This window comes from Anguilla anguilla, chromosome 18 (genome assembly GCF_013347855.1).
Source record: "Anguilla anguilla isolate fAngAng1 chromosome 18, fAngAng1.pri, whole genome shotgun sequence".
Classification (NCBI taxonomy): domain Eukaryota; kingdom Metazoa; phylum Chordata; class Actinopteri; order Anguilliformes; family Anguillidae; genus Anguilla; species Anguilla anguilla.
In genome coordinates this window covers 163,130-171,992 of record NC_049218.1, presented here as the reverse complement: position 1 = coordinate 171,992, position 8,863 = coordinate 163,130, and the positions used below count along the sequence as shown (strand labels likewise).

The 8,863-nt window shown below is 39.8% G+C and overlaps 1 protein-coding gene across 2 annotated transcripts in view; it reads right to left on the bottom strand.

Moving 5' to 3' along the window:
* Positions 1-125: 125 nt before the first annotated feature.
* march8 (membrane-associated ring finger (C3HC4) 8) overlaps positions 126-8,863 on the bottom strand; it is a 75,951-nt gene continuing 67,213 nt past the window's right edge. Inside the window, exons 7-9 of one of the 2 annotated variants that reach the window (XM_035401121.1) lie at positions 8,657-8,792; positions 5,682-5,696; positions 126-3,603 (exon numbers count right to left, since the gene is read on the bottom strand). In XM_035401121.1, the coding sequence (XP_035257012.1) occupies positions 3,299-3,603; positions 5,682-5,696; positions 8,657-8,792 (456 nt within the window). In that variant the 3' untranslated portion in view covers positions 126-3,298. The remainder of the gene's footprint in view (positions 3,604-5,681; positions 5,697-8,656; positions 8,793-8,863) is intronic. The other variant, XM_035401120.1, reaches the window with a different exon arrangement.

The window sequence follows — 8,863 nt, the reverse complement described above, 5'->3', positions numbered from 1 at the left end:
ATGAACAAAAAAGAACACAAAACTATAAATGAAGTGTTTAGCACAGTGTTGCTAAAGGAAGATTGTTCTTTCTTTAGCCAGAACAACATGCTTTATATTAAAAGTAAGAAGCAACATGCTTTATATTAAAAGTTTACTTAATTTTATTTGGTTGATTTCAATGTTAACTTTTAAAAATGGGAAATTAAATTACTCAAAAAACATCAATATTCTTTTGAACATACCGAACTCATACCGAATTTTTTTTTTTTTTTTTTACATAAGCAAATTCACAATCAAAATGTGCAGAATACAATGCAGGGACAACATGGGAAAAATAAACGTAATAATGTTTGCTTTAAACAGACTCAGTAGTAAAGCACTGCCATTTTATGCAAATAACACCTTTAAAGCAAAACCTGGGCCTGGTCTGCAGAGACTGAAGCGATGCCTCCATTTTGTTTTCTGTGTTCTGGCTTTAGCGAGTTTCACTGAGGCAGCCCAAGAGGCTTTCTGTGACTGCATCTCCTCCATTTATGCTAGTTATACAAAACCTTGTGTGTGTGCTACCACAGAAATCATTCGAGTTTGACAACTAAGAGTGGGGGGAAAGAAACAGGAAATGTAATCCCCCCCCCCCTCACTTCAGCAATAGACTGTTTCAGTATATGACTGACTAGCTCATATTCTAAGAAGCATAACTTAATGCACAAACAAATTAAATGGCTTATAGTTTGGAGGAGAGCAACCTTTGAAATCTCAACTTACCAAAGGAGCCAGCTCCTCCATATAATTACTTGCGCAGTTGACTGGCACTGCAACAACAAACAAAAAAACAATTAAAATAATAATGCAACAGTCACTGCACATTTAAGAAGCTAGAAATCAACTGAATGACAGTTCCCATTTCTGTATATTGTAACTGTTTGACTGTAGAGATGTTGAAGATTGCAGATGATGGTGTGATGCGTATGGATGGTACTGATAACAGTCATGGCCCGCCTGCAAGTCGCATTCCCAGAAGAGAAACAGTGAGAGTGCATTGCGGTAAATTGTGGTGCATTGTGGGAAGAGGACGTTACAAGAGTCTAAATGCTCAAGCCTGTGATTTGAAACACTCAGTGTTAGTTGCATAAAATCACATTCTGGGGGTGAGGGGCAGTGGGACAGGGTGACTAATGAGTGCGCTCCATCTTTTCTCAATAAATAAAACCAAATAAAACTGTGTGCCATCAACTTTACACACAGAACACCGGTGGGGACATGTGACCTGTCACAGACAGGTTGAAAGAGGGTAATTGCACTTCAAATAACTAATTGCACACAGCCTTTTGGGGATTAGAAAGTACAGTATGTTCACAAACAAATACAAGCCCGCTTCAAGTTCACATGTTGCTCACTAGATGGCATTACAATTCCTGCTGTCTTCTCAGAAATAAAAAGTGACTTTCATGTGTAGAATTTCAAAACAGTTTGATGGACTGGCATTTATAAGATCCAAAGTGTCTACAAAACAAAAAACAAACAAAAAAATGTCAGTTACTCTGAAAATCATGATAAACGTAAACACTGGTCAATAATCCTATTAAAAATATCTCCACTGGAATGGAAAACACTACCAGTCCTATCCCAACACTTTCCCTTCTGACAGCTACGTAAGAACTTACCTCTGGCTACACAGCCCCTAGAAGCCTATCAGAGCCTGCAGAAATACACAACTTGCCTTATTAAAGCATTTTCATCCTCAAACCACCAGGTGGCAGGCAAGTCAGCTCTTCGTCCCATATATTCAGGGTAAAGTTATCCCATGTTTTACCTATAATATCAGACTGAAACAATTACAATCCTTTCACATAACCACACATTTGACATTTGATTTACCATTTGTATGTCGTAATTCACATATTATGAGGTGCAATTGAGTTATTTCCATTTTCTCAGTGATAATGCTACAGTTGAAATAGTCTTGCCACTTGAATGCTGTAGATATGTTCTATACAGTACAAAGTGGTCTTATTGGTCCACTGTTGTTCATTTAAAACTTGCACTAAGGAAGATGCCATCTGAAGCACGGGTTAACTAATAAGTTTCATCTGACTGCATCTTCCTTTGGGCATGATTTAACTGACCGGCAAGTAAAGGTGTTAATGCCATGAACACTTGTGAATTCATTTGCAGTGACGACACCAAAGACTATTCTGTTCTGCTGGAACCAATAACAGGCGAAAACACACTGGCCACAAATGAATACAAGTTCATTTGTCCGTTATGTCATGACGGGTCAACTGCTCTCAATTAACTGCCAATGAAAGGTTTAATTCTCAGTTTAAATATGAATTGATGTCATTAAATAACTAATATCAAATTAAATTAATTGATGACATTAAAGGGAATGGAAACTGAAAAAGCTGAGCAAATACAGAGAAAATAGTTGACTTGCTGGTTACCCCTGGACACAGGAAGAAATGCCATTTTAAAAAATCAGACAAAGAATTTCAAAGTCCAACTCAATAGTTCAGCAAATAAACAAACCAACAAACAACATCACATTTAATATTAGAAGTATCATTCACACAATAAAAAACACGACCAGTTCATTGCAAAGTTGCATGAAGATAATGAATTTCACCTGTTCAGAATAAATTTCCTGTAATTGGTAGAAAATTTGTTTGTAAAAAGTTTACATTCTCTCAGCTTCCAAAGGGAATTGGGCACAACCTTGTTTTTATTCCATTTTATCATTTGGTTATCAACCAATAAAAATCAGCCCTGCGGTAAGTAACCAGACCATGCTTGACTTTGCTTTTCAGAATAATTCTGTTTTTGAAAGTGAAATGAGCATTTCTGTAAAATTACATTTCCCCAATGTGTTCCTTTTCCCAGCCAAGGTATGTCTACAGGGTTACAAAATTCACCGTATAAAATATGAGTATTTCATTATTTTAACTTCAAGTTTCCTTTCCAATATACACATATTGTAAATCAATTTATAAAGAATGAAACTGAGCTGTGGTCGTGGAAAATAAAAGTGCTTGAATGCATTATTACAGACTCCATCGGAACTTGAGTCTCAGAAATCAGGTCCTGTACGACAGCAGTAAAATGGCAGTAGTAGGAATGTTCTGGAACTGACGCACACTGATTTATACTGATTAGCTGACATCTTACAGGAACAAAAAGAAACAGACATCATTCCACAGAAAATGAATGCGCACCTCAGTCAGTTATTTTTTTTTATAGATCCAACAATATTTTGAGTGTGGCACAGCTCAGAGTGGCCATAGCGAGGCTGGTCCTGCAGGGGGTGAGAGAGAGCCAATCACACGTGCAGGATTTCCATGCTGTAGTCCTCAGTCTCTGTGTACTGGGAAGAGTTTGTGTCAGACTGAGGGGGGACCAGAGCTTCCTTGTGCTCAAAGTTCGGCTCCATAAGGGCGGGCTTTTCCAAAACCAGTTTTTTACACGTCTCTGGGCGGTTCTGCACGTATATTACTCTGTTATAGGCTTTCAGTCTTCGCCATAGCTGGATGTAAACCTTGCACTGCACGTACATGAAGACCAGTCCTCCCGTGAAGCCAATCGCCACCACCACCAGCTTCGTCCAGAACGGCCACTCCAATATCCCTGCAGTATGAAAGGGAAAATAATGTTTAAAGAAATACAGAAAGACAACATTATAAGCACAGTCAAACCCAATATTACCAGTGTCCCTCACAAAATATACGCTGATGTGCCCCGACCTTACCCTTTCAGCTACAATGGCATGTGCTGTACTACATGTCTCTATACAGACACATTTATGTGTGTTTTGCATTCCACAATCATTGCCATATTCTGCCAAAAACTTCTGCTTCTGTATGCCCTCTCTCTCTCACTCCATCAGCCATTGAGATTGACCGCATGTTCTGTTTTCCACTACATAAAAGAAAATAAATATATGGTGGATATAAAAACAGTATAGCATCTTTTCAATTGAGGAAAGCGTACTTTCTCTGCATGTGACTCGTACTCAGTAACAGAATGAAAGAGGTGCGTTCTGTTCCTGTTCTGGCATCATCTTTCAAGCACATTAATATGTGCATAATACATCTGCTGACATTATGGTTATGGTTAAATATGACTCAGTTTAAGTGTGTATATATATACATACAGACAAACACAGACCAGCATATATACACACACACCTGTATATACATACTGACAAACACATACGCAAAATACAACATATGAGCTGATAAGGATGACAGCTTATGAAAAGTAATGCCAGTAAATGCTAATATAAATAAAAAATACTATTTTAAAACTAACAACAGTGCAAAAAGACCACATTTTTGCAAATAAGTTCAGATGGTTCGAACATGACAATGACCACAGCAGACAGCATTTTATGCACTTTTTGTCTTTTAAGTTAAAAAACTGCTACACAAAATAAAAATTGCATTATTGTTGCTTCTGTATTTATGCAAATGCATTTTATCTGAATGCAATTATTTTTGGCAGTATGATGACATGAAGATTCTGGAGCATCACATGTACACACATAGTGCTAAGTGATCACAAATGACTAGAACAGCAATATGACAGTAATGAGGGATAAACCTGAGATAATATGGTTTGTTACTAAATGCAGGTTTTTAAGTTTTGCTTTCTTCCTTTAAGACTATCCTGTCAGGGGTCCGGCTGGGTCTGAGCCGTGGGAGGGGTCCGGCTGGCTGGAGTAAAGCAGCCCGATGTCTCCTGCCATCAAATATTAATCAAAGGTCCACAAACATTACAGGGCAAATTAGAGCTTTCACATCATCGTTTAAAGAGTCTAGAGAGTGTTGATTACTGACTTAAATTCTTCAAATTTCAGAAATAAGAGCACAAAAAAATCCTTTTTGGTCTTTGAAAGATAATGCGTTCTGTAATCGTGGGTGGCATGTACTGGCTTTCAAGAAAATTCGAAGTCTCACAGGAAGACCCAGTATGTCTGCTATAAAAGCACAGCATGACTGCTTCATTGAACACGTGACCTTGTATAGATTGACAGAGGTCCTTTATTTAGCTCCTCCCCTTATTCTTTCAGTTTAGAATGCCCAGTAGTATGGGCACTGCAACATTCATTGCAAGCCCCTTTGTCATTTGGGAAAGCACAGATGAGCATGTGCGGTCCTATGAAGCAAGCCACGTTGCCTCTGCTTCTTGTCCCACCACCATCGATGAGTTGGAAGGCCGTTCACGTGTAGCTCAACAGGTGCAGGATGAGCCCCCTTTGCAATGTCATAATGTGGATTGTGGGTCAAAAGATAACTAACGTGAGAATAGCCCTTTACCCTCTATGGCTTAAGGGCCCAGTTTTTCATGTTCCCTCATCTCAAACACAGTCTGCTTGCCATAACCACAGGAATTCAACTCAGTGCAGTCTGAAATTCTGGAAATTTTCCAGCACAAGGTGCACACAGAAACATCCTAAACAAAATAATGGGGCTCTTTCATGTAACGAGTCCAACTGCCAACAGGCATCTTCGAGATACATAAAATGGTGCAGAAGTGGGATATCCTGATTTATACAGTTTTTGGTAATATGCTTTGGCATTATGAAGGATGAAACTATAAACTATAATCTCTACCATGTTAGGGTAATGAATAAATATTTATTCATTTTTTCCCACTTTATTCAGGATTTCAAAGGAATGGTATAATAAAAGAGGAAAATTTACCTGGTATTCTTCCGGCTGCATGGTTAAAAGAAGTTTAAGTATAATGTATTACCAAAAAGAGGTTGTAACGAAGAGAAAAAGGTCATCATTGGGTCAGATTAAGGACAAATAACGCTGCTAATAATGTCTGGTCTAATCTGGCAATAATCCCAGTTCACATAATTTTTCTGGTCACCCACTATGTAGTAAAGATCCAAACAGATTATAAATATACCAAAACACATCAGAGTAGTCCCACCAAAAAAAAGGGAAAATATTATAGTATGTTAGATCTGGACCATCAAAACTGTAATTCAGCACTTAATATATTTACCAGAAATCTGCTCTTTCATTTTTAAAATGAACGAGCAGGTTCTCATCTCTGCCAAAGTACAAAGCCTGCCCTCCTTTGAAGCATGATTCACATCGCCTTGGTAACTGAAGACGAGCATCTTCCCTCGACTCCACCTCTTCGTCAGATGGTGTCAGAATTCTCGGGCAATATCATCTCAGACCGCCTGCTGTCTGAAACATGCTGAGGCTTCTCAGGCCAAGAACAGAATATTCCCTCATTTCAGGTTTCACTTTAAACACCATGCATGGAGACAACAAAACATTCAGACCTACTTCAAACCAAGTTTGAATTAGGTCACTGGGGTGAGCTTCTGAAAAGGAATGTCACTTTCTATTTAGATAAAGCACTGAAGACATCCTGCTGATTATCTCCACACAGAACATCCAACACGCAAAAAATCCATAGTGGGGGGGTTGGGGGTGTTTGGGGGGTTTGGGGGTTCGGGGGAGGTGAGCTGGGAAGAGGGGAGTCGCCTTAACTCCTATGCGAAGAACCCCTAACCCCAAATCTGGCATCATTGACTTGGAAAATGGCTTAAATGAAGCAAGACAGTAGCACCATTTACAACACTTGGATTATATTTATAAATTAGGTATAAATATAGCAGGTGGATATATAGCCGGTAAAACTACACATGCCCTGGATCAAAGTCCTTGACCACAAGTATGCAAAATCTGAGGGTGAAATGCATACTAAAAATACTACTAAAGATCTAAAGCAAAAAGTAAGCAGCATGCGCTGGTGTCCCTTAGTGTCTCCAAATCTATCCAAAATATCTAAATTATGCATTGCTGTAAATCATAACATTATCATATATTTCACAACTGTTTTGACTCATGAACCTCACTTTCGCCTCTTTTTCGAGTGAGAATTACTATCTTTTCATCAATATAGGGGTCTAAGATATCAAGCGGCCCAAAAACCTCTCCAAAATGAATAAAATGCTTATAAATGTGCCCTTTTAAAGATGACACCTTGATATCACATTGAAGAATAATGCTAAAACATCGTGACTTACCATGGTACACATACCTAAATATGTAATCATTCACACTTGCTTTTCTGTACTATACAGTATGTAATCTTTTGTTGCATGGGGATGGGATGACTTGTTACTATTATGATCACTCCACAGGAAATTTTACGTTCATCTAGCACATATCAACACACAGTAAATTTGACTGAATATGTTCCATGCCATTCCCATTCCATACTAACATCTAGGGCTATTAGTTAGCTTCCAAATGTGTGGAGTATTATTAGCAAAAGCTAAGAGTTGTCTCTTATCACCAATGCAAATATAACAATATCAAAAATATACAAACATATTTGTATTAGTTCTTGTAACATTTCAGTTATTTACGTGGCATCATATTTTTGATATAGTCGCAGATGTTGATAGTAGAATGACGTGGTATAATTCCACAAAAAATCCTATTACAGTATTATTTCACTATTCAGTGAGCAGTGTTTTTCACAACTGTATTGGCATACCTTCAGGCTATTGTTGGCTTTATCTTATTGCTATCACGGATTACAAACTTTTGGTGGTGAAAGAATAGTTTTATGAACTCCCAGATGGACGCTATTGTTCAGTGTGTCATGCTTGGGGGATATAGTTGCAGATGAGAGTGCAGGGAGAGGGTGATTCATGAACCGACGCAACAATGGTGGCACTTAGAAACTCTATTTATCATTGTTGTAGAGTATTGTGTAGTAATAAAGCTACACAGAGTTTGTTAGCGTGTAGGTTACATGGAGGAAGGGTAGCGTGTAGGTTACATGGAGGAAGGGTTGCGTGTAGGTTACATGGAGGAAGGGTAGCGTGTAGGTTACATGGAGGAAAGGTAGCGTGTAGGTTACATGGAGGAAGGGTAGCATGTAGGTTACATGGAGGAAGGGTAGTGTGTAGGTTACATGGAGGAAGGGTAGCGTGTAGGTTACATGGAGGAAGGGTAGTGTGTAGGTTACATGGAGGAAGGGTAGCGTGTAGGTTACATGGAGGAAGGGTAGCGTGTAGGTTACATGCAGACAGAACTGCAGGCAAAAAAGCTGAGAGCCTACAAAAAAACTCACTTAAACCAGGATATTAGGGACGGGGGACGGGGGACGGGGGGACGGGGGGACGGGGGGACGGGGGGACGGGGGTGGGGGGGGGGGCAGTTGTCTTCCAGGGTCTGGAACAAAGTGGCCAGACTGTCAGCATCCATTATGTTTCACTGCCACTTCTGAGGCTCGTTTGTGTGGGCTAACTGCTAGCTAATGCATCCTAAGTTGTCACACTGGAGTCTCTGTCAGGACCATACATTTCTCCTCTAGGGCACTTCTGCACTCAGAACCTGACCTCTGCACTGCACTCTGCAGAAGCTCTCATCCAGAGTAATTTACACAGCTCACATTCTTTCACACACAATCCACTAATACAGCTGGATATTTACTGAAGCAATTCAGACTAAATACCTCACACAAAGGGAACAAATGCAGCAGCATTGCCACCTGGGAGTCAAACCAAGAACCTGTTGGTTGTAAGCCCAGGTCCCTAACTGTTCTGCTACACTGCCCCCCCCGCACTTGTGTTTGGGTTGAAATTCAGATGAAACAGCTCTGGATGAGATTGGTGTAGCGTACGGCATGGCCTGACCTTGCTTGATTTCCTCAGCTGTCCTGTCGATCAGTACGTAGAGGGACCAGACCACGCACGTGATGGCAATGATGTGGAAGGTGACCGAACACATGATCTTTCGCCTTTCACTGGACGTCATCTGCAGCTTCTCCCACTGTGGAGAGAGATCCCCAGATCACATGATCATACGCTACACAGAGACAGGTCACATGATCACACGCTACA